This window comes from Coenobita brevimanus, chromosome 23 (genome assembly GCF_032717465.1).
Source record: "Coenobita brevimanus isolate Jiangsu-jjx chromosome 23, ASM3271746v2, whole genome shotgun sequence".
Lineage (NCBI taxonomy): Eukaryota > Metazoa > Arthropoda > Malacostraca > Decapoda > Coenobitidae > Coenobita > Coenobita brevimanus.
The window spans coordinates 3,320,001-3,345,080 of record NC_136976.1 but is presented as its reverse complement, the minus strand read 5'-3'; the positions used below and the strand labels follow the sequence as shown (position 1 = coordinate 3,345,080).

The window sequence follows — 25,080 nt, the reverse complement described above, 5'->3', positions numbered from 1 at the left end:
GCCTAGCCCCAGGCTCCTGCGTTCCTCGTGGGGCAACGTAAGATTAGATGATGGATGGATGGATGCTAAACACACCAGTTTTGATATACAGTACTGTAGTTTGTCTGTCAGCTTGTTTATCTGTAGCCAGGCACCTAAATCTTAGATAGGGTGGCCACAAACACTTCACCCCCACTTAGCACCGTCCTCTGCCATCAAGCATCCCTTTCTCCATTCCAGATCACTGCCTCTTCACATCACAGTAACACCATCACCCGCTACCACTGCTCACTAACACACCGCATACATAATGCAGCTAATCCTGGTTTTAAATTCTCTCATAGAGTTTTTGGGCATTACGTGGCCGGTGAATTTATACTCTTTCATCACTAACACCTTTTCATGGCACTTACTACCATTACTCGTCACCACACTGCCTAACACACTCTATGCATAATAGCAGATGGTCCTGGTTTGCCCTTCTTATGGTTCATTCCTGCTCTCTCTCTCTCTCATTGTAGAAGGGGGGGGGGGAGTGAATGCCAGAACATAACACAATTCATTCTGATTTACCCGTTTTCTTGTCGCATCCTCTCAAGCATCTTTTTCAAGCTAACATTACACAATTTCATTCAGCTGAGAGTCATAGAAGCCTGGGAGGACTGTGCTTTTTTTAACAGGCCTAGAGTATCATTCTTTTGCAGCGTATTTTATGTAGCTTGGTGACAATAATGGACAGTACTATGGCTCCACATCCTTTCCATGGCACTTCCTTGTGACTAGGACATTGTAGGAAGAGAAAGAAGAGTGTAGGAAGAGGAAGAGGAGTGTAGGAAGAGGAAGAGGAGTGTAGGAAGAGGAAGAAGAGTGTAGGAAGAGGAAGAGGAGCGGAGGAAGAGGAAGAGGAAGAGGAGTGTAGGAAGAGGAAGAGGAGTGTAGGAAGAGGAAGAAGAGTGTAGGAAGAGGAAGAAGAGTGTAGGAAGAGGAAGAGGAGTGTAGGAAGAGGAAGATGAGCAAAGGAACAGGAAGTGGAGTGTTACCATATTATTTAGCTCTTTGCAGTTTGAAAAATCTCCCCTTAGCAGAATTTATATCGTCTGGAGATAGGAAGCATAAGATAAAAACACATAATCAAAATGAAGAGATAAAACCACTGCGAAAGAGATGGAGGATTAATTTGAAGGACACATACACTCTCGTTATGGTTAAAATATCTGATTTATTGATGTGTGGTAAATTTGAGTCATAATAGGTGCACAGACATCACAAAATATCGGAGAAACAATCACACCAAAATCATAGGCTTATATAATACAGGAATGAATGTAAAGTCAAAGTAGTCCCACAGCATTCAACTACTTTAATTCAGTAACTTATACTTACTTTCCTCCTTGATACTCCCAGATGATTATATTTACACCAGAATTTTTTTTTTTCACACTTTGGTTTATTCTTTTTAACTAGGTGGAGATTTTTTTTTTTTTCCTTTTGAAAACTATTTCCCGTAGCTTAGTGGCAAAAATAAATGAATAAAAATAATAATGATAATTGTACAGCTCAGCATTCTTTCCATTGCACTTCTTCATGACTAGCACCATCTTTTAGTGTGAGTCTCTTGTTACAGCTCAACATTCAAGATGGAGAGATGGCAGTTTTCTGCCTGTACTCAATTTACTCTAACCTGGCCTAAAAGTGTCATCTCTCCAGCTTGAATGCTGAGTTGTAACAGTAAATTAACACTGGAATATGATGCTGACCATGAACAAATGCTAGGGAAAGGATTTAGAGCAGTAACTTGATATTTTCCTGCCAGTGAGCTTGTTGTGAAATAAGCTACAAAAAGATGAAAATCTAAACCATGATAAGGTGAATGGAGTACGGTTCATGTGAATAGGGGGGATTGATACAGCCATCTTTACCCCTTCAGTAAGAGAGGCATATCCAGATGAATAAAATTACCAGGAAGTAGCAAGAATAAACTAGTAATTATGTAACTGAAGGGGTTAAGGGTAGGTGACTGGTCTGGTATCACAAAATCAAAACCGTACATTCATCTCTTGGACCTGCATTCATATTGGTTAAGGCAGCTCCCCAACACCTTTTCCTAAGTGATTTATTTGGCTTATTTTGCCTTGCTGTCTATTCTGTGTTAAACAAATCCTTCAAACATTACTCTGCATAGATAACGTACAGAGGGATATTAGCCAGCCATATCCAAAAATATATAACTAAGGAAGAGGTGCTAGGGAGTCTCCTTACCTGGCGAAAATACAGGTCTTGGGGATTTGAGCTGATAATAAGTACAATACATTACCTTTATCCCCGACTAGTGTGTTAGGCCGCTACCCCACCAGATGTAATAATAGTGAAAGAAATAGCGTGTGTCATCCTTCTTTGTCTATCTATGTCTATATCTATCTACCCATCCATGTCTGTATATCTGTCCTGCTGCTGTTATCATTCTTCTACCCATGTTTTGTGTATCCATCCAGCCATATCTGTGCCTCCATCCGTCCATCCATCTTACAGTTTCATATTTACTTGTAGGACAAAAGCAGTGCCCCTATTTAAGACCTTTTTTTAAATGTGTAGCATTCTCTAACCAATTGCCCATCCTTGTGCCAATCTACAGCATATTCTCTGACCCACTAGACTACTACTCCCTGTAACTGAATATGGTTGTATGTTTATGTAGCTTCATCCATCCATCCGTCCTCTCATTCCATCCATCCATCGATACTGTACAGCTATACCTGTCCACAAATCAGTCATATATCTATCTAAGTATCGGTCTGTAATTATATATGTGTACTGTACTGTACTTTCACATGTAACTTGCACATTGATCATAAATGGAAAATAAACTACATTACAATTTAGAAGGCAGAATCAATTTCCCAAACATTTGGCAAAACAGAATAAGCTTCTTGGAGGATATTGAACGTAGAGTATACATTGAGAAGTTAGAATAAGCTTTGTAGAGATTTGAAGAGTTAGAAAATAAGCTTCTTCGAGAGTTTCATAAGTTGAATATAGTGTAAGCTTTACAGAGGGTTTACAAGTTAGTACTGTACCGTAAATACATTTAGAATATATCGCCATTTCTTATACATAATTCAGCAAGCTTCAGTCATCTGGAAGAAAATAATCCACAGCAAAAGAAATAGTTCCATACAATGTTTACATTTCAAAATTAGAGTGTATTCTCCTGATTTTATGGCTAGTTCAATAAACTCCTGCTTATGAGTTACACTTTTTTTTTTAAATCTGACAGAACAATACTGATATGTATATAGTGACTAGCATCATGCACTTATGGTAGAAATTTTATCCATAAGCTGTTTCAATGTTGTGGCCTCAGGGTTATTTGAATATGAACCTACTAGACTGCAGGCTGAAGTTGCTCATTTCCTGCACCACATCGTCCTCCTTTTGTGGGATAGGGAGGGAGTTTAGGGATGTTTTTAGAACCAGGCAGTATAGCCCCTACGTTATATCAGTGCCACCAAGTGAAGGCATCTCTCTCCAGCACCATAATTGTTTATTTTCTCAGTATACAAGACTTTCATCCCAGTGTGGATGCATTTTTCAAAATCCAAGTTGGGCTAAAACTGTTGTATCTTCACAGTAAACAGAATTTCAGTGTATAGGTATAATTTCTACCATTTGATCTATTTATGGCACTATGTAATCTAGACTCACTGTGCACATTATCTTTGACTACTGATGTAATACTTCTCATCGGTAGGTTGTAGTAATGATTGTGGATTGGGTAAAACTACACTATTCTGACCTCCCAACAGTGGCATAAATTCAGGAAGGCTTGGGGCCTCCCCCACTGGTCCCCCATATGAAGTTTTATTATTTCATAATGTGGATTTTTTGTATTAGTGGTCCCCTCCATATATAGCTTGGCCCCTCTGTTTGTGAAGACCTGTCTAAGCCACTGTCTCCCAGCATTCAAACATTGCATTATTATGTTATTCCTTTAATTATTCTATCCATTCATCCATCACATAATCTGTTATTACCCCAATTAGGAAAACTGGGACCCAGAACTAGAAAACTTCATACAGACATTCAAGGTGAGATTAACCATCTGTCCATCCAGGCAGCATTACGTGAGCAATAACTCCACTATAACCTTGGATAAGGAGCCCTTTGGGGTCATCTACATTTGACGCACATTCATGCATTCTGTTTTTATATTCATCCACCCATCCATCATCCAATCCGATGTTGCCCCATGAGCAGCGTAGGAACCCGGGGCTTGGCAAGTTGGTCCTGACATATAAGATGAGAGTGACCAGCCTCACTCATCCGAGTGGCATTACACGAGCAATAAACCACAACCAACCCTTGAATATAAATCTGCACTGGCTCAATCTGATCAGAGCGTCTAAATTGCCCACTAAACCACCAGGCGCCATAATTTGGTTTAATGGTTACCACCCAGTGTAGTAAATGATTTCCTGGTACCTCTTGCTCCTCTGTCTTCTACTTCATACTCACAGATCTTTCCACATGGTTTTCATCCCTCATTCTCTCCCCATGTCTAGATGCCTTCATTTTCTCAGTGCATTATATACAGTAGTAGGTTAATAAATTTTTGAAAGGGCTCAGACAACCCATTCAGCTCTAGAAGGAAAAGTTGGTTTTATATTCTCTTCTATTTATCATTTTCTATATTCTGCTTATTGTCTAAGCTGAACCTATGATGGATAGAAGCTTCCCAGAAAATGTTCCAACATTTCAGCTCTGCCCCAAATAATGAAATAATGGTTTACAGTACAGTACTTCAAATCCCATGTAGAAAAGGTACTTGTGTCATCTATACTGCATTCACTTTAATGTTCAGATGATGTACTGCAGAATAATTTTATTCTTGCTACCTTTAGACAGTATATTTGGCTTAGGAGCGGCTTCTGAACTGGAGGATTTGGATTTAGCCATCAATAACATGTCCAGTATGGGAGCTGTTTCCTTCATTGGATAGAATCATCAAGAGATAACTAGAATATAATAAGAATGACATCCTCATGTTGAAGGAATTAATCATTCATTTAGGAATTTAACTTCACAAGGAATCTGTCTGAATCCCATCACAAGTCTGCATGAATTGCTTAAGGAAATTCAAATTCCACATGGAACATGTGATAGGGGACAGTATTTGAGATGGCAGAGGAGACTTAATACTGTACCACTTCATCCTTAGCACATTATTTTGCCTATTTCACCTTAACCCGTCACGTCCCGAGCTATTTCGCACCTCCGACACCCCCCAATCCCAAGGTATTTTCGATTCTTTTTTTTTTTTTTTTTTTTTTGGCTAAAACCTCCGCTTTTGGCGAGAATCATCGAAATTTCATAGAGAAATCGCACACCTGAAGTTTAAAATACTCGATCCAGATAGCAGTACCTCCTTACCTGACTGGGTTTTCTAAAAGGCTGGCACCAAAGAAAACGAGTTCTATGGGAGAGTAACTATTTCACACCACTCATAAACGGTATTTATTTATTTACTTGGTACGAATTTACATGTAGTACGAGAGTATACTGGTTTTCAAACAGTAATATAGGCATTTCTAGAATTTAAGTGTCAAGTGGGGTTGGTGGAGGATTAGTGCCCCTCCCTGTAAAACAATTAACTCTAAGCCGTTGGCCACCCCGTTTGGGATACATGGCGTCTGGCAATAAATGAATGAATGAATATAGGCATTATAAGCATTGTTTCACTCACTAACTAATCACCATACCTGACCTTCTTTTGCCACATTACCTGATCATCATTTCTGACTGTTTCTTCCTCTAATGCTATGTAAACTTTGTCCTCCACATTGTCATCGATTGGGGAATCACTCTGGCCCTGAATGTCTTTATTGGCCAGGTCACTGGTAACAGGTGAATTGCCGAGACAATGGCGTGCAGGGGGGGGGGGGGGTTATGCGGTGTAAGGCATTGTCCCTGCTTGGCATCTTGTAGAGGAATAGAGGAAGGTGTCCCATGTATACGTATGAAAAATCATGCGCGAAAATTGAAAATTGTGCAAATTAGGGACCTTGCAATTGCACGACGTACCAGTACGTCGTCGGGACTGGCAAATGCAAAATATTGCAACATACCCATACATCGACGGGACGGAGCAGGTTAATTTCCCCTTTTATTTTTGTTTTGATTCAGAATTTCACACCAACAATCTATTTTATATACAGTATATTTTTTTTTACACTGGCAGTCTTTGCAACAATTATGCAATGGGAAAGACATTAACCGTTTCAGACCAATGATGTTTAATTTTATTCCTTTCATTTCCTGATAATTTTCTTCAGTTCAAGAAATTAGTAGAGAGATTAGGGGAAATTAGTGGACGGATTAGGTACAGCCTTCATTAACGTTTCCTCTGCCAAGGGGACACTAATGTCATAAAACTGTCCGGCAACAACAAGAATAGACTATGAAGAATGTCACCCTAAAGCAAGTAGTTAGGGTGTAATAGGCATAACAGAGCACTGAGAAGGAAGTGGTGCAAAGCCTCATATGCTCCCCGTCTTCCTTTGTATACAGGTTTTTTTGTTATCTCTCTCTCTCTCTCTCTCTCTGCTTAGGAAAACAGGGCTGAGTCGTGTATTCCCCTTCAGCCCATATTTTTGTCAGTTATGTAGACCCCATACCACCCCTTTCCTACCAGCTTATTTTTACATATGCCAAGTTAACATTCTTGTCTGTTTTTTTATGATGATTCAGTCAGTCTTACAAAGATATATGCTATATTACTTGAGAAAATCTATCTGTCTGTCTGTCTATTGCCAGATGCCTTAGTCTTCTAAGGGGTGGCCACAAAAATTGCCTCCATGTCACCCTGTCTTTTCCCATTTGGCTGCCCTCCATTGAGCTCACATCCCCCTTTCTCATATATCTTTCTGCTCCTTACCTTCATCTCATCCCTGGTCTCTTCCTCCTCCTCTCCTCCCTCACACTCACACCTTCTAGTCAGTCTCCCATTTCTCCATCCCTCTATCTCATTCTTGGACTCCCCCTCCTTGCCCACATACACCCTTCTACTCAGCCTCTCACTCTCCATCTTCTCCACATGGCCACAAGAGAAGAATAAACTGTGGTAAACAAATCACTAAGGAGAAGGTATTGAAAATCCTCCTAAACCAGTGAGAATAAGGACCCTCGTCACGTGCGACATGTTTACACGGCGTGGAAGTCTGTTTCAGGTATGTCCCCATCTTCCTCAAGGTATTCGGGTGCCGCCCATCCCACATCATCATCAGGGTCTGGCTTCATTGTTAGTGGGTCAGACATGGGCTTTACCTGTGGATAATAAGTCAGCAGGATTATGAATGATATTTAGCTTTCTCACAGCACTATGAGGGAGTTATTTTGGTACAGTTGTGGATAATTATCTCGGTACACTTTTTATTTGAACAGTTATGGAACTCGCAGGTAGTACTGCATTCTGAAAACCTTACTGGTTCACCTACGTGGCTTTCTGGGGTCATTGATCACTGTCTCCTGATTTATCGTACTGGAGTGTATCAATATTTTTGGCTGCAACTAACATTATATATTTAATGATACATTTTAAATGGTGGCATCACTTAACAATCTTGCCATCTCCTCAGTTTGGTGTAACCTGTTAACATCCTCATCTTGTACTGACTATAGGTGGTATTCTAGTGCAGTTAGGAAGCTTACTAAAACCTCTTTCTTGCCAGTTTATTTCTGATTCTGATCAATTACTATATTCTTGTGTGTTATTCATGCAATCTATGTCCACATTAAAAAGATATGAGAAGCAAAAAAGAGGATATCAAGGGGTAGTTTTGAAAATAAACTGTCAAGGAAGAGATACTAGGGAGCCTCCTTACTTGACAAGAGTACAGGTCAATGTCTCACTGCCATACAACATCACACTTCCCATACAGGCACCAAACACTTACCCCTTTGTGTGCTGTGAAAATCCTTTTATCGTCAGAAGTACTTATTCTATTAATTTTTTTCTGCCACTTTTGATTCTGGTGCACTTCAAACATTCATATAACATAAATAGCAAAGCTCATTCACATCCTCCAGGAAAACACCACAAAAGTCTACACAACACATCCTTTTGGTATTTACATGATTCTCTCATGCATAATAATATTCCACACTTCGTACCATTTATAAAGGCTCCAACAAGCTTGCATGTGTCAGCCTTGTTCACCTAATGGTGGCCTTCCATGCTGCCTGATCTCTGGCAGCCTCTCTATTCACTCTCTTATCCTGAGGTCACACTTTAACCTTGTCCCAGGTCTTTTTTGGTCTGCCTCTTGCAACCATACCCCGACATTAACGCTTCTCACCTTCCACATGCAATTGTCATCCTCGATCCTCTCTACAAGTCCAAACCATCTCAATCTCTCCCTCCTCATCACAACGCCAATACATTCAAGTCCCATCCTTCCTCCCAACTCTTCAGTCATAAACCTAGCCCCCTCAGGCCTCATATTCAAGGATGTACTACACATTCAACTACCAGTAATCATTGTCATTTCTGTACATTTCAGCCTACAAATATCCTCCTCCTTCGCTGTCCAGGTCTCACTACCATTCAGCATTACATTCCTAACACATGCCACACACAAAGATGATCCCCCAGCACAGAGGGAGAGCCCTCTCAGTGTCAGGAGAGGCAACAGCTCCTCCAGCTTCCTCCAACCAGTCATGTTGTAGCGTTATACTATGCCCTTTTTACTCTAACTTGGCTTAAAACTGCACTCTCCAATTCGAATACTGAGTTGTAGGATGAGATTAACATCAGAATATGATGCTAGTTATGAAGAAGTGCTATGGAAATATGGAAAAGATGTAGAACTGTGAAATTATCTTTTTCTACCACTGACCTGTGTGATATACTGTAAAATGAAAAAGGATGAAAGTCTGGGCCAAGTTAAAGAGAGAAAGAAAAAGGTTTAGTACACAACATACAATACTCCATGCCACTTAATTAGCTCTCTCTCTCTCACTCACCTTTCGTGGGGATTTCTGCCGCACTCTGGGGGGGCTGGATTGCTCTGGTGGAGGTGCTGGTTTGTTAGCGACTACTGCTGTAACCTCTGACATCTGACCACCCTGACCTGCTGCTGACCCCACCACCGACATCTTGTGTACTGCGCAGAAGTGATCGTGACCTGGAAGAAGGATCGTATATCACCCACTACTGAGTAAAATTGTTTGGTGGCAGGAAGAATGATCTTCAGTTGATATGGTTAAGGCATCACCATACCTTCAGCTATGGTAATCTTGAGGTGGGTTGCCGTCACCTGGTCCGAAGACAGTACCGATTCCTGTAGCTTACCCTCGTCATGTGGCAGCTCTGCGGATGACCATATGACAGTATTAATGGAGCAATGGATGAGGGAGAGTGACTTGGAGGACTATATTCTTCTTACTCTAACTTGGCCTAAAACTGCCATCTCTCCATCATGAGGATTATATTCTTTTTACTCTAACCTGGCCTCAAACTGCCATTTCTCCATCATGAGGACTCTTTTTACTCAGATTTTGCCTAAAACTGCCATCTCTTCATCATGAGGACTATACAGTACTCTTTTTACACAAACTTGGCCCAAAACTGCCATCTCTCCATCATGAAGACTATACTCATTTTACTCTAACTTGGCCTAAAACTGCCATCTCTCCATCATGAATGCTGAGCTGTAACAATAGACTTTTTACTTTAACTTGGCCTAGAACTGCCATCTCTCCATCAAGAACACTGAACTGTAACAACAGTTAATCACTAAAAAATGGAGTCATGAAGAAGTGCTATGGAAGGGATGTACAGGTAGAACTACAGCACTGTCTCTTTCTGCCCTGAACAACATGAAATATGCTGCGAATGGAAGAAATTTTGGTCCAAGTTAAGGTAAAAAGAGTATAGGAAGACAGAAAGACTGAGAAGAGTCCATGAGTGGCATGAAGTGGTTGTGAGAAGATGAAGACCAATACTGTAATTGTTTCGTTTTGTTTTTGAAGGCTCCAACATGCTTACATGCATTGGCCTTGGTCACCTAAGGGTAGCTCTCCATGCTGCTTGATCTCTGGCAACTTCCCCTTATCCCTGAGGTCACACTCAATGACCACATCCCAGGACTTTTTCGGTCTATCTCTCGCTACCCTACCCTCAGCATTAACACTTCTCACTTTCTGCACCCAATTATCATCCCCCGTCCTCTCCACATGCCCAAACCATCTCAGTCTACCTCTCCTCTTCAAAACACCAATACACTCCAGTCCCATCCTACCTCTCAACTCTTCCATCATAATCCTAGTCCCCCCAGGCCTGGCACTCAGGGACAAATTGCGTATCCACACCTAATCATTGCCAGTTCTGTACATTTGAGCCTGCGAATATCCTCTTCCTTTACTGCCCAGGTTTCACTACCATACAGCATTACACTTCTAATACATGCCGCATACAAGGATCCCATAGCATGGACGGAGAGCCCTCTCAATGTCAGGAGAAGCAACAGCTCCCTGAGCTTCTGCTAATCACTCCTCACTCTAGCCACAGAGCTAGCTCCAGCCCCACCTCCAGCACATAACATGTCTCCTAAAAAACAAAACTCTTCACACACTCAAGAGACTCACCAGCAAGTTGAATCCTTTCACACCTGGCAATCTTCACATGCTCTCCCAGACACACCACACACATGAAATCAGCATTATCTTGCAGTCTGTATACCTCTAATACCTCTACATCTATTATGCACCCACTTATCATGAACACTGCACAAGATGGAATTACTTCCCATGCCAGATCACACATGTGGCAGATCACACATGGCCACTCCCCCTCTTCTCTGACAATACCACCCCCAGCCCTAGATAACATCACTTTTGGTATGGGAAAATAGGGTTGAGGAGGATATGGAGGATGGTGGCTTGGGCTTGTATTCTCATGGGTTAAAGCTCCCTAACACCTCTTCCTTAGTGATTTATTTTTGGATATGGGTGGTTGTATGTTAATTATGCAGAATATAATGATATTGGAAGGATTTATGTAACACAGGAGAGTAAGGTATAATAAACAAAATACATAACTTAGGAAAAGGTGTTAGGGAGCTTTCTCAACCAATAACAATATGAGCCTAGGAGTGGTTGGGAGAAGGAAAAGATCAAGAATAAGATGGAAGAGGTGAGGTGGAGGAAATGAAGGAGGGAGTAGATGAAAGATGGAGATGGGAATAATTTATGTTAAAGCCACCCAGGATGAACTTTGGGCTTAAGAGCCTGACCAGTCAATATTTTCTCAGTAACCATCATCATTACAGTCACTATCACCCACACTATCAACATTACTGCTGTCATCATCACTGTCAACATTATCATCACCATCATAATCATCATATGGTTCAATATCTCGCTAATAAATGGGGAAGCAGGGATTCAGAAACAGGAATGAGGAAATGCAAAGGAAGACATTATCCATGAAGTGGCCAGTGAAAGGTTGTGTTCATTTATTCATTTTCTTTCTTACCTTCAAAATTTTCTTTTCTGTCTCATTAAAAAATAAGTAAATTAACCCTTTCATCTCTAGGAATGAATCTGTTTTATTCTTGCTGCTCTCTGACACTTCTCTTCAGGTTAGCAGAGCATCCAGGTAGCAAAAGGGGTTATCTAAAGCTACATTTAAGCCCTCCAGTTTGAACAGTTTTTCATGTAGGAAGTAAAGGTTGGGGCAGATGCCATAAGACACTCAGACACGGTGCTCATCTCTGTAATCTCGGCCTTTAAGCCTGTGATGGTTCATTCAACCACTATCCTGGATACAAGGCTACTATATCAACCAGGTTTATCTTCTCTAGGTGTTACTCTTGGTATTTATTTTACCAGTCAACCTACAAAGTGTCTGGGCACCTGAGTCAAGTGGTGCCACCTGCTCATGCAACAATGTGAACCCTCTTGATATCAGGCTGGCAACATTAACCACTTGGCTAAACCTAACTGTCAGTTGAATAAAAACAACTTAGACCAGCAAGAATAAAGTATGTATTGCATCCTTGGCCTGAAAGAGTTGAAGGGAAGAGTTGTACAGGAATAATTATATCCACCTGCCTTTTTCTGTGACATCCTCAAAGTCTGTAGGCTGGTTCTTGACACTTCGGGCCAGGACCACCTTCCGTACTGCAGGTTCAAATCCATTAGATACAACAGGTAGTTATTACAGGTCACAAGTAATTACCAGAGGTCGTAGATAGTCAAAGTTATAAATCACACACATTTATTCACATTTAAAAGAGAACAGATATTAACAGTATCATAATTTATAGATGGTGTAAGATATACTGTATGTATAATGCCTATGGTACTTTTTTCCCCTCAATTATAGGAGGTATTTTAGGGTGGCAGTGTATATGTATACCTTGCTAAATGAGACCTTTGCATGGAGAGCTACATGCTGAGCGAAAGCTTCCTCAGCAATGGTTTTCTTCCTGGTTTCTACTTGTGTAATGGTTAGTGAAAGCTGTTTCTGAGCCCTGCAGTTTCAAAAGTCTATCCTAAGCTGAAAAATGATCTGGTAGTAGAAAGAACAAACTAAAAATGATGTACTAGTACTTGGACTGATGGAGAAAACATTGTTGCTGGAAACTTATCACTGGTCTCTCTCACTACCAGCCGAGAGTGCTGGTCACAGACCCATGATGACTACTAAAAGACAGACACAACTCTGCTCTTTTAGGGTGAGCTGCCCTTTGGTAGGAATTTTTACATACGTCCTGCCAAAATTTTTATGGAACAAGATGTACACTGAGAAGGGATGTGGAGGGGAATGCAACTTCACACAACTATGCTCATTTTACTCTAACTTGACCTAAAACTGCCATCTTTCCAAACTGAAATGCTGATCTGTGACAATAGAGTACCACTAGAATATGATGCTAGTCACAAAGAATTACTGTGGAAAGGATTTAGAGCTGTAGCAATGTCCTCCTCTGCCACTGACCTATGAGAATTAAGCTGCAAAAAGGACAAAAATCAGGGTCAAATTAGAGTAAAAGAATTAAAACAATATTAATGGTACACAACATCAACCTATCGTGGGTATGATCTTTGTACTAACCATTGTATGCCCAGAGTGAGAGTGATGTGATGGAGGTGAGGCCTGGCAGGGTGACCACCACTGTCTGAGGGTAGAGCCCGCTTGATACCCAGAACGTATCAGGCCGCCTACAGAGAGAGAGTGAGTGACAGATAGATAGATAGATAGACAGACAGATGAGAGAGAAAGAGAGGGAGGGAGAGAGAGAGATCACAACATTTATAAACCAGTACTGTTTCTATACTTTATCAAAACACTCATATTTCACCAACAAACTCTTCCTTGCTTCACAGCTCACAAATCATAAAATTTCACACCATTTTTAATCCTACCCACACTGTGCACTCCACACATTCCACAATAATCCCATTTCCACTGTTCTTACTGACTTCCCACCCTCATGCTATACCAGTCTCATGCCCATTCATTATGTGGACACTATCTGTCTGTCTATCTGTGTCTATCCATCCATCCATTTACTCGTATTTATTTATCTATCCGTCCATCCATTTATCTATCCATATCAGTCCCTATGTTCAACTGAGAGGCCTTGTAGAATATATAGATTTTTTTATAATTTTTTTCCCTCTGTTCATCTTCTGTAAAAAATAAATAAATAAATAAATAAACCTCAGCCATCCCTCAGACACAAACCCTTAAGGAGGCCCACATCCACTTGAAGCACCTTAACCCACTACACCACCAGGCACCACAACCACATCATACTCACCCGTCCAACATAGCCGATGGAGGGAAGGCAGGATCGTGGCTGGTGGAGTAGGCAATCCGGGCTTCCACCATGTTGGCTTCAATTTCCGCCGCCACCGCTGCCTCGACAGTACCCTCTCCGGAATTACAGTCGCAGTACCTATACACACACACCTTAATTAACACCAGGCACCATGAATATCTACAGTAATACCAGGTACCATGAATATCTACCTTAATTAATACCAGTTCTAACCATGAATATCTACTTTAATACCGGTTCCTACCATGAATACCTAATTTAATACCAGTTACCATGAATATATACCTTAATTAACACCAGGTACCATGAATATCTACCTTAATTAATACCAGTTCTAACCATGAATATCTACCTTAATTAATACCAGTTCTAACCATGAATATCTACCTTAATTAATACCAGTTCTAACCATGAATATCTACCTTAATTAATACCAATTCTAACCATGAACATCTACCTTGATTAATACCAATTCTAACAATGAACATCTACCTTAATTAATACCAGTTCTAACCATGAACATCTACCTTAATTAATACCAATTCTAACCATGAACATCTACCTTAATTAATACCAGTTCTAACCATGAATATCTACCGTAATACCAGTACTTACCCTGAATACCTTAATTAATACCAGTCACCATAAATATCTACCTTAATTAATACCAGTTCTAACCATAAGTATCTACCTTAATACCAGTCCTTACCATGAATGCCTTTCCCGGTATGATGGTGTGTGGTGTCGGGTGCGGGGGTGGTGGAGGGGGCAGGAAGGGGGGGCAGAGGGGGGTGAAGGGGGGGTAGGGGGGTCCTCAGGTAACCCAGCTCTGGTATTGTCACCTGGGCTGCTGCTCAGCGATGTACCTGGTAGTTGAGGGCTTGTTAGTAGGGGTAATGGTCGTTAAGATTTAGAAGGTAAGTTGTGTAGGTTAGTCAGTCAGTCAGTCAGTTGTGTAGGTCAGTCAGTCAGTTGTGTAGGTTAGTTAGTCAGTTGTGTAGGTTAGTTAGTCAGTTGTGTAGGTCAGTTAGTCAGTTGTGTAGGTCAGTCTGTCATCTGTGCAGGTCAGTCAGTCAGTTGTGTTAGTCAGTCAGTCAGTTGTGCAGGTCAGTTAGTCAGTTGTGCAGGTCAGTCAGTTAGTTGTGTAGGTCAGTCAGTCAGTTGTGTAGGTCAGTCTGTCATCTGTGCAGGTCAGTCAGTCAGTTGTGTTAGTCAGTCAGTCAGTTGTGCAGGTCAGTTAGTCAGTTGTGCAGGTCAGTCAGTTGTGTAGGTCAGTCAGTCAGTTGTGTAGGTCAGTCAGTCAGTTGTGTAGGTCAGTCAATCAGTTGTGTAGGTCAGTCAATCAGTTGTGCAGGTCAGTCAATTGTGTAGGGCAGTTAGTCAGTTGTGTAGGTCAGTCAGTCAGTTGTGTAGGTCAGTCAGTCAGTTATGTAGGTCAGTTAGTCAGTTGTGTAGGACAGTTAGTCAGTTGTGTAAGGCAGTTAGTTGTGTAGGGCAGTTAGTTGTGTAGGGCAGACTGTCAGTTGTGTAGGGCAGTTAGTCAGTTGTGTAGGGCAATTAGTGGGTTGGTCAGTTGTGTAGGGCAATTAGTGGGTCAGTCAGTTGTGTAGGGCAATTAGTCGGTCAGTCAGCTGTGTAAGTCTGTCAGCTGTGTAAGTTAGTCAGTCAGTTGTGTAAGTCTGTCAGCTGTGTAAGTTAGTCAGTCAGTTGTGTAAGTCTGTCAGTTGTGTAAGTCAGTCAGTCAGTTGTGCATGTCAGTCAAACAGTACAGGTCAGTCAGTCATCCAGTCAGATGTGTAAGTCTGTCAGTCTGACAATGGAATTCAGTCAGTCAGTCAGTTGTGTAGGTCAGTCAGTGAGTCAATGTAGGTCAGTCAGTCCATCAGTTGTGTAGGTCAGTCAATCAGTTGTGTAGGTCAGTCAGTCAGTTGTGTTGGTCAGTCAGTCAGTTGTGTTGGTCAGTCAGTCAGTTGTGCAGGTCAGTTAGTCAGCTGTGTAGGTCAGTCAGTCAGTTGTGTAGGTCAGTCAGTCAGTTGTGTAGGTCAGTTAGTCAGTTGTGTAGGTCAGTCAGTCAGTTGTGTAGGTCAGTTAGTTGTGTAGGTCAGTTAGTCAGTTGTGTAGGTCAGTCAGTCAGTTGTGTAGGTCAGTCAGTTGTGTAGGTCAGTCAGTCAGTTGTGTAGGTCAGTTAGTCAGTTGTGTAGGTCAGTCAGTCAGTTGTGTAGGTCAGTCAGTCAGTTGTGTAGGTCAGTTAGTCAGTTGTGTAGGGCAGTCTGTCAGTTGTGTAGGGCAGTTAGTCAGTTGTGTAGGGCAGTTTGTCAGTTTTGTAGGGCAGTTAGTCAGTTGTGTAGGACAGTTAGTCAGTTGTGTAGGGCAATTAGTCGGTCAGTCAGTTGTGTAAGTCTGTCAGCTGTGTAAGTTAGTCAGTCAGTTGTGTAAGTCAGTCAGTCAGTCAGTTGTGCATGTCAGTCAATCAGTACAGGTCAGTCAGTCATCCAGTCAGATGTGTAAGTCTGTCAGTCTGACAGTGGAAGTCAGTCAGTCAGTCAGTTGTGTAAGTCAGTCAGTGAGTCAGTGTAGGTCAGTCACTCAGTCAGTTGTGTAGGTCACTCAGTGAGTCAGTGTAGGTCAGTCAGTCAATCAGTTGTGTAGGTCAGTCAATCAGTTGTGTAGGTCAGTCAGTCAGTTGTGTTGGTCAGTCAGTCAGTTGTGTTGGTGAGTCAGTCAGTTGTGCAGGTCAGTTAGTCAGTTGTGTAGGGCAGTTAGTCAGTTGTGTAGGGCAGTCAGTCAGTTGTGTCGGGCAGTCAGTCAGTTGTGTAGGTCAGTCAGTCAGTTGTCTAGGTCAGTTAGTTGTGTAGGACAGTTAGTCAGTTGTGTAGGGCAGTTAGTCAGTTGTGTAGGGCAGTCTGTCAGTTGTGTAGGGCAGTTAGTCAGTTGTGTAGGGCAGTAAGTCAGTTGTGTAGGTCAGTCTGTCAGTTTTGTAGGGCAGTTAGTCAGTTATGTAGGACAGTTAGTTAGTTGTGTAGGGCAATTAGTCGGTCATTCAGTTGTGTAAGTTTGTCAGCTGTGTAAGTCAGTCAGTCAGTCGTGTAGGTCAGTTAGTCAGTTGTGTAGGTCAGTTAGTCAGTTGTGTAGGTCAGTCAGTCAGTTGTGTAGGTCAGTTAGTCAGTTGTGTAGGTTAGTTAGTCAGCTGTGTAGGTTAGTTAGTCAGTTGTGTAGGTTAGTTAGTCAGTTGTGTAGGTCAGTCTGTCATTTGTGCAGGTCAGTCAGTCAGTTGTGTTGGTCAGTCAGTCAGTTGTGTTGGTCAGTCAGTCAGTTGTGTAGGTCAGTCAGTCAGTTGTGTAGGTCATTTAGTCAGTTGTGTAGGTCAGTCAGTCAGTTGTGTAGGTTAGTTAGTCAGTTGTGTAGGTTAGTTAGTCAGTTGTGTAGGTCAGTCAGTCAGTTGTGTAGGTCAGTCAGTCAGTTGTGTAGGTCAGTCAATCAGTTGTGTAGGTCAGTCAATCAGTTGTGTAGGTCAGTCAATCAGTTGTGTAGGTCAGTCAGTCAGTTGTGTAGGTCAGTCAGTCAGTTGTGCAGGTCAGTTAGTCAGTTGTGTAGGGCAGTTAGTCAGTTGTGTAGGGCAGTCAGTCAGTTGTGTAGGTCAGTCAGTCAGTTGTGTAGGTCAGTTAGTCAGTTGTTTAGGTCAGTCAGTCAATTGTGTAGGTCAGTTAGTCAGTTGTGTAGGACAGTTAGTTAGTTGTGTAGGGCAGTTAGTCAGTTGTGTAGGGCAGTCTGTCAGTTGTGCAGGGCAGTTAGTCAGTTGTGTATGGGAGTTAGTCAGTTGTGTAGGTCAATCTGCCAGTTTTGTAGGGCGGTTAGTCAGTTGTGTAGGGCAATTAGTCGGTCAGTCAGTTGTGTAAATCTGTCAGTTGTGTAGGTCAGTTAGTTGTGTAGGTCAGTTAGTCAGTCGTGTAGGTCAGTCAGCTGTGTAGGTCAATCAGTCAGTTAGCTGTGTAGGTCAGTCAGTCAGTCAGTCGTGTAGGTCAGTCAGTCAGTCAGTCGTGTAGGTTAGTCAGTCAGTAAGTTGTGTTGGTCAGTCAGTCAGTTGTGTAGGTCAGTCAGTCAGTCAGTTGTGTACGTCAGTCAGTCAGTCAGCTGTGTACGTCAGTCAGTCAGTCAGCTGTGTGCGTCAGTTAATCAGTCAGTTGTGTAGGTCAGTCAGTCAGTCGTGCAGGTTAGTCAGTCAGTTGTGTTGGTCAGTCAGTCAGTTGTGTAGGTCAGTTAGTTGGTCAGTTGCGTAGGTCAGTCAGTCAGTTGTGTAGGTAAGTCAGTCAGTTGTGCAGGTTAGTCAGTCAGTTGTGCAGGTTAGTCAGTAAGTTGTGTTGGTCAGTCAATCAGTTGTGTAAGTCAGTCAGTCAGTCAGTCGTGTAGGTCAATCAGTCAGTCAGCTGTGTAGGTCAGTCAATCAGTTGTGTGGGTCAGTTAGTCAGTTGTGTAGGGCAATTAATCGGTCAGTCAGTTGTGTAAGTCAGTCAGTCAGCTGTGTAAGTCAGTCAGTCAGCTGTGTAAGTCTGTCAGCTGTGTATGTCAGTCAGTCAGCTGTGTAAGTCAGTCAGTCAATTGTGCAAATCAGTGTCATTCAGTCAGTTGTGTAAGTCAGTCAATCAGTATAAATCAGTCAGTCAGTTAGTCAGATGTGTAAGTCTGTCAGTCTGACAGTGGAAGTCAACCAGTTAGTCAGTTGTGTAAGTCAGTCAGTGAGTCAGTGTAGGTCAGTCAGTCAGTCAGTCAGTTGTGGAAGTCAGTCAGTGTAGGTTAGTCAGTCAGTTTTGTAGGTCAGTCAGTGTAGTTCAGTCAGTCAGTCAGTTGTGGAAGTCAGTCAGTGTAGGTCAGTCAGTCAGTTGTGGAAGTCAGTCAGTGTAGGTCAGTCAGTCAGTCAGTTGTGTGAATCAGTCAGTATAAGTCAGTCAATGTAGGTCAGTCAACCAGTCAGTTGTGTAAGTCAGTCAATGTAGGTCAGTCAGTCAGTGAGTGTAGGCCAGTCTGTCAGCTGTGTATGTCAGTCAGTGTCGGTCAGTCAGTCAGTCAGTTGTGTCTCTCGGTGTAGGTCAGTCAGTGTAGGCCAGTCTGTCTGTCAGTTGTGTAAGTCAGTCAGTGTAGGTCAGTCAGTGTAGGCCAGTCTGTCAGCTGTGTATGTCAGTCAGTGTCGGTCAGTCAGTCAGTCAGTTGTGTCTCTCGGTGTAGGTCAGTCAGTGTAGGCCAGTCTGTCTGTCAGTTGTGTAAGTCAGTCAGTGTAGGTCAGTCAGTGTAGGTCAGTCTGTCTGTCAGTTGTGTAAGTCAGTCAGTGTAGGTCAGTCTGTCTGTCAGTTGTGTAAGTCAGTCAGTGTAGGTCAGTCAGTTAGTCAGTTGTGTAAGTCAGTCAGTGTAGGTCAGTCAGTCAGTCAGTTGTGTATGTCAGTCAGTGTAGGTCAGTCAGTCAGTCAGTTGTGTAAGTCAGTCAGTGTAGGTTAGTCAGTCAGTCAGTTGTGTAAGTCAGTGTAGGTCAGTCAGTCAGTCAGTTGTGTAAGTCAGTCAGTCAGTCAGTTGTATAAGTCTGTAGGTCAGTCAGTCAGTCAGTTGTGTAAGTCAGTGTAGGTCAGTCAGTTGTGTAAGTCAGTCAGTCAGTAACTCAGTTGTATTGGTTAGTCAGTCAACTGTGTTGGTTAATTAGTCATTCAGTCAGTTGTGTAGGTCAGTCAGTCAGTCATTTACTATAAGCGATACATGTGTTCCCCAGCATGACTTTCTCTACTGCGAATTAAGGAAAATGGCAAATCTGCTTTACTGATGGCAATAGAAATTTAAAAGTAATTTGATAGCAAAAATAAAAAAGCAAAAGAAAAATGTTGATATATTACAAGACTGCAGTAAAGGAATGATGAAAAATTGGGAAAGCAGAATAATGGAAAGCTTGAATTTTCGGAGACTGGAAATGGAATGCTAGATTATTTAAAGGCCAAAATAATGGACTTCAAAAATATTTAAATTCTGAGAGGCGCGATGGGATACACCAATGATGCCAAAATAAGTGAACATCTAGATACAGTAATAAAATTTTGGATTACTAAGAGGCTGGAGTAATGAAATAATGGAAGACTGGAATAGCTAATATTGAAGGTTGGAGTGATGCAAAGCTGGACCACTGCAAGGCTGGAATAATGGAAAAAAAAAATAATGTATACTGAAGGGTAAGGATAAAAAAGTACAATATTGTAACTGACAGAGCACAGGACTCACCAGGATCACCTTCCCTGATTGCAGCAAGCTTTCCTTCCTTGAGACTCCTCTCCTCCCCTTTCTCTTCCTGCTCCTCCTCTACTACCTCAGAGGGGATCTCGAACCTGCTGACAGTGCTAAGTGGCCTCCCTGCTGACCCCAGACGGCTGACGGCAGACCGTACAAGGAAGGCAGAGCGACTGGTGGCCGAGCGACTGCTGAGGGAGCGACTGCTGCCCGAGCGGACAAGCAGGCTGGCTCGGCTGTCCTGTCGAGTAAGGCTGGTTCTGCTGCCTTGTCGAGAGGTGCTACCCAAGCGGAATGATATTGGAGCTCTGAAAAAAAATATATATATATATTATGTCCCTGCACAGTAACAACCCTGTAAAATGTTCATCCCTAAAACACAAAGGAAAAAATTATTCATGTCCACGCTCAGTAGTTACCCTGTAGCTCTACAAAATATGAAAAAAAAAAAAAAAAAAATAATAATAATGGTGCTATTCACTTACAACCCACCTCCCAACTTGTTTTTTCAATTATGTTGTTGTTATTTAACCCTGGTCTGCCTGGCTGAGGCGGACCTGTCAACCGCAGGTAAGCAACTGCCTCTATGGGGATGGTTTTAGGTTCTTTACACCGCTGATGTTGTGCCTGCGTCTTAGTGTGGCATGTGCTGTGTGGCGCTCCACTATGTGCGTTACACTGAACAGTGGCCCAAAAAGTAATGGCAGAGTTTCAGAATGCTTCGGTCACTCTACTGTATGTGCATTATCCATGGACGAACTCTTGTGGATACTCAGCCATCACTTCTTGATGCGCCTGTACACGCTGGGCACATGTCATCTGTGATTCCACCCAACCCAAATTTAAGCTGACAGGTGGGATGAGTGGGCCAGTGTCCTAATCTAAGCCTAGCCAGGTGAACTCAATCAGCTCATTTCATCGATGTCACGGATGGATGCTGGGGAGGGTTAAAAACTGACCAAAAAAAAAAAAAATAGTATTGTTCTCTTTGTGGATCAGTGAAACGAGAGGAAAGCAAAAAAAAAAAAAAAAAAAGTGAACAGAAAAAGCAGGAGAATACAGAAAAGGTCTTGCTGTCACAATTCTTGCACAGCAGGATTTGGATGAGTAGGGGAAGGCTGCGAGGAGAGATGCTGTTCTGTGGAGGGGTGTCGAGTTCGTTTGCAGAGAGTGAAAGGTGTGGAGGTAGTTTGGGGAGAAAGTGAGAGGTGTGGAGGTAGTTTGGGGAGAAGGTGAGAGGTCCGGAGGTAGTTTGGGGAGAAAGTGAGAGGTGTGGAGGTAGTTTGGAGAGAAAGTGAGAGGTGTAGAGGTAGTTTGGAGGGAAAGTAAGAGGTGTGGAGGTAGCGTCGAGAGAAAGGCGTGGGATTCAGTGTTTAGTATGGGACTGACACGGGTTCTTGGGCTCATATTCTCTTCAGGTAGCCTATAAGAAGGCTCCCTAATACCTCTTCCTTAGCGATTTATTTTGGATACGGCCGGTACATATCCTTTTGTACTGTAAGCTATTTATGCAGAGAATGGAGACATTGGAAGGGATTTTATAGCACAAGCTAGGAGTAACGTATAAGGGTAGCCTAACCATTTCCATCCCTCCAACTATCGCCCAATTGCTTTAACATCCTGTGTTTCAAAAGTTTTCGAGTTTATTCTCTTAAAAAAATTAAAGCATATTTCCTATTACAACCTTCTCTCTGATAGTCAGTATGGGATCCGTCAGGGACGCTCCACTGGCGATCTTCTCACCTACCTTTCAGACTCCCGGTCATCCTCCTTTCGGGACTTTGGCGAAAGCTTTGCCATTGCACTTGTCATCTCAAAGTTTTCGATCGAGTCTGGCACAAATCTTTAATTTCCAAACTGCCTTCTTACGGTTTCTATCCTTCTATCTGTTCCTTCACCTATAGCTTCCTTTCTGGTCGTTCTATAGCCGCTGTTGTGGACGGCCACCATTCTTCTCCTAGAGCTATCAGTACTGGCGTTCCACAGGGTTCTGTCCTATCACCAACTCTCTTCCTTTTATACATCAATGACCTTCTAAGCTGCACATCTAACTCTGCTCATACGCTGGTGACTCCACCCTTCACCTTTCCATTTGCTTCCCACAGCGTCCATGTCAGCAGTTATTTCAACAAACAAGGGATGAGGCTATGGCACACCTAATGTTTGACTTGGCTCATGTCTCTGATTGGGGTCAAAATAATCATGTTTTCAATGCATCAGAAACTCAGTTCTTACATCTATCAACCCGGCAAAATCGTCCGCGGAGTATCCTCTAATTTTAACTATATCCAACTCAATCCTACATCATCTATAAAAGTATTCGGGGTTTCAATTTCTCGGTATTTATCTTGGAAAGATCATATTGCCTCTCTTGTAAAATCTGCTTCCAAGAGATTAGGTGTGCTAAGCCGACTCCGTGCCTTCTTTAGCCCTGCACAGTTATTGATTTTATACACAGGTTTTATTCGCTCAGGTGTAGAGTACAACTCTCATGCGTGGGGAGGCTCCTAACATACAACTCTTCTGAACATGATGGAGTCAAAGGCTTTTCGTCTCATTAATTCTCCTCCTCTTATACTGGCTCCCTTAAGCCTCTCTCTTTTCGCTGCACTGTTGCATCTTTATCCCTTTTCTGTCTGTATTTCAATGGTTACTGCTCATCTGAACTGTCTGCTTGCATCCCTCCACCACTACGGAGGGCGCGTACCACCCGTTTAGCATCAAACTCTCATCCCTTTTCTGTCTAACTCTCTAATGCAAGAGTTGCCGATAACCGTTACTCCCAGTCCTTCATGTATGCAACAGGTCAACTCTGGAACTCTCTCCCTCTGTCTGTATTTCCAACTACCTATGATTTTCAGTCTTTCAAACGCAAGGTGTCCAGGCATCTCGAAATGAACGGATCTTGATTTAGCTCTCTGTTATTTTTTTTTTTCTTGAAGGGAACAATTTGTGGGCTCCTGGCCTTTGATTCCTTCTTCTTTTCATAAAAATAAGCAAATTAAATCGCTTAGGGAAAGATGTTAGGTGATACTGGAGGGACGGCCGGTTAATATCCTTTTGTACGTTATTTATGCAGTGTATGGCAGTATTGGAACGATGTATATAACACAGAATAGAACAGTAAGGTTTAGTAAGGAATATAAATCACTTAAGAAACGGTGTTAGGCGATACTAGAAGGATTTATATAACAGATGTGAGGTTAGTAAGGTGTAATAAGCTAAATATGACACTGGAAGGATTTATATAACAAGGGATGGGAGAGTAGGTGTAATAATAACAAATAGCTTAGGAAAAGGTGTTAGGGAGGTTTGTTGGTAATAAACAAAATATGCTACTGGAAAGATTTATATAGCAAAGGATGGGAGCGTAAAGTGTAATAATAATAAATCGCTTAGGAAAAGGTGGTAGGGGGGGTTCGTTGGCCCCACCTGGCTGACACGATGGGGGTGCCGGGTCGGGAGGTGGCGGGGGGGAGGCCAAGGGGTCCCGCTGACGGTGGATCCAGGGGGCGGGCTGCTGGGGTCACGGCAAGGCACAGGTCACGCCACCACACCCACACGAAGGGTATGCCACGCCCAGGTCAAAGTTAGCCTAGTAGGGGCGCAGAGTAGGGTAGGGTAGGGTAGGGTAAGGAGAGGGTAGGGAAGGGAAAGGAAGGGTAGGGTAGGATTTGGTAGGGTAGGGTATGATAGGGTAGGGTAGGGTAAGGAGAGGGGAGGGAAGAGAAAGGAAGGGTAGGGTAGGATTTGGTAGGGTTGGATTGGGTTGGGTAGGGTATGAGTAGGTAAGGTAGAGTAGGGGTTAGGTCAGGGGTATTCAGGGTAGGGTAGAGTTGGGTTGGGTTGGGTTGGGTTCAGTAGGGTAGGGTAGGGTAGGAGAGGGTAGGGTATGAGTAGTGCAAGGTACCGGTAGGACAGGATAGGAAGGGATCAGATTAGGGATATTCAGGGTGAGTCAGGGTAGGGTAGGGTAGGATAGGATAGGGTAAGGTAGGGTACGACTAAGGCAAGGTAGGGTAGGGTAGGCAGGAGATAGGTTAGGGGTATTCAGAAAGCATCAGGTTAAAGTAAGATTGAGCTAGGTAGGGTAGGGTAGGGCAGGGCAGGGCAGGGAAGGGTAAGATAGGGAAGGACAGGGTAAGGTTAGGGTAAGACTACGGCAAGGTAGGGCAGGATAGGCAGGGGTCAGGTTAGGGGTTTCCGGGGTGGATCAGGGTAGGGTAGGGTACGGTAGGGCAGGGCAGGGTGGGGTAGGGTAGGGTAGGGTAGGGTAGGGTAGGGTAGGATAGGGTAGGATAGGGAAGGGCAGGCTAAGGTTAGGGTAAGCCTAAGGCAAGGTAGGGCAGGATAGGCAGGGGTCAGGTTAGGGGTATTCAGGGTGGATCAGGGTAGGATAGGGTAGGGTAGGGTAGGACAAGGCTAGGGCAAAATAAGGTAGGGTAAGAATAGGGCAAGCTAGGGTAGGGTAAGCAGATGTCAGGTTGGGGGTATTCAGGGTGGGTCGGGGTAAGGCAAGGCAAGGGAGACCAGGATGGAGGCAGATTGGAAGGGTGAGGCAGGATGGAGGGATGTAGTGTAGAGTAGGGAAGGGTAGGGTAGGTTAGGACTGTAGGGTAGGGAAGGGAAGGGTGTGAGAGGCAGGTTGGGGAGATTTAGTGAAGGATAGGGTAGGTAAGGAGAGGACAGGGTAGGGTAGGGTAGATCAAGAAAGGGAAAGGATGGGTAAGGCAGGAAAGGGTAGGAAATGATAGCGTAGGGTAAGATTGGTTGGGGTAAGGTAAGGATTGGGAAAGATAAGGCAGGGTAGGGTAAAATGGGTTAGGTTAGGGTAGGGTAGAGTAGAGTCAGGGTAGGGCAGGGTAGGGTAGAGTCAGGGTAGGGTAGGGTAGGGTAGGGTAGGGTAGGGTAGGGTAGGGTAGATTCAGGGTAGGGTAGGGTAGGGTAGGGTAGGGCAGGGTAGGGTAGGGTAGGACAGGACAGGACAGGGCAGGGTAAG

At 43.1% G+C, this 25,080-nt stretch overlaps 1 protein-coding gene across 1 annotated transcript in view; it reads right to left on the bottom strand.

Annotated features, from left to right (window-relative positions):
* Nucleotides 1-6,969: 6,969 nt before the first annotated feature.
* Nucleotides 6,970-25,080, bottom strand: part of LOC145393071 (uncharacterized) — a 27,262-nt gene continuing 9,151 nt past the window's right edge. The window contains exons 2-10 of the mRNA XM_080267409.1: nucleotides 20,574-20,759; nucleotides 20,076-20,322; nucleotides 14,533-14,689; nucleotides 13,803-13,940; nucleotides 13,094-13,200; nucleotides 12,088-12,156; nucleotides 9,254-9,343; nucleotides 8,998-9,158; nucleotides 6,970-7,299 (exon numbers count right to left, since the gene is read on the bottom strand). Of these exons, the coding sequence (XP_080123535.1) occupies nucleotides 7,177-7,299; nucleotides 8,998-9,158; nucleotides 9,254-9,343; nucleotides 12,088-12,156; nucleotides 13,094-13,200; nucleotides 13,803-13,940; nucleotides 14,533-14,689; nucleotides 20,076-20,322; nucleotides 20,574-20,759 (1,278 nt within the window). The 3' untranslated portion in view covers nucleotides 6,970-7,176. The remainder of the gene's footprint in view (nucleotides 7,300-8,997; nucleotides 9,159-9,253; nucleotides 9,344-12,087; nucleotides 12,157-13,093; nucleotides 13,201-13,802; nucleotides 13,941-14,532; nucleotides 14,690-20,075; nucleotides 20,323-20,573; nucleotides 20,760-25,080) is intronic.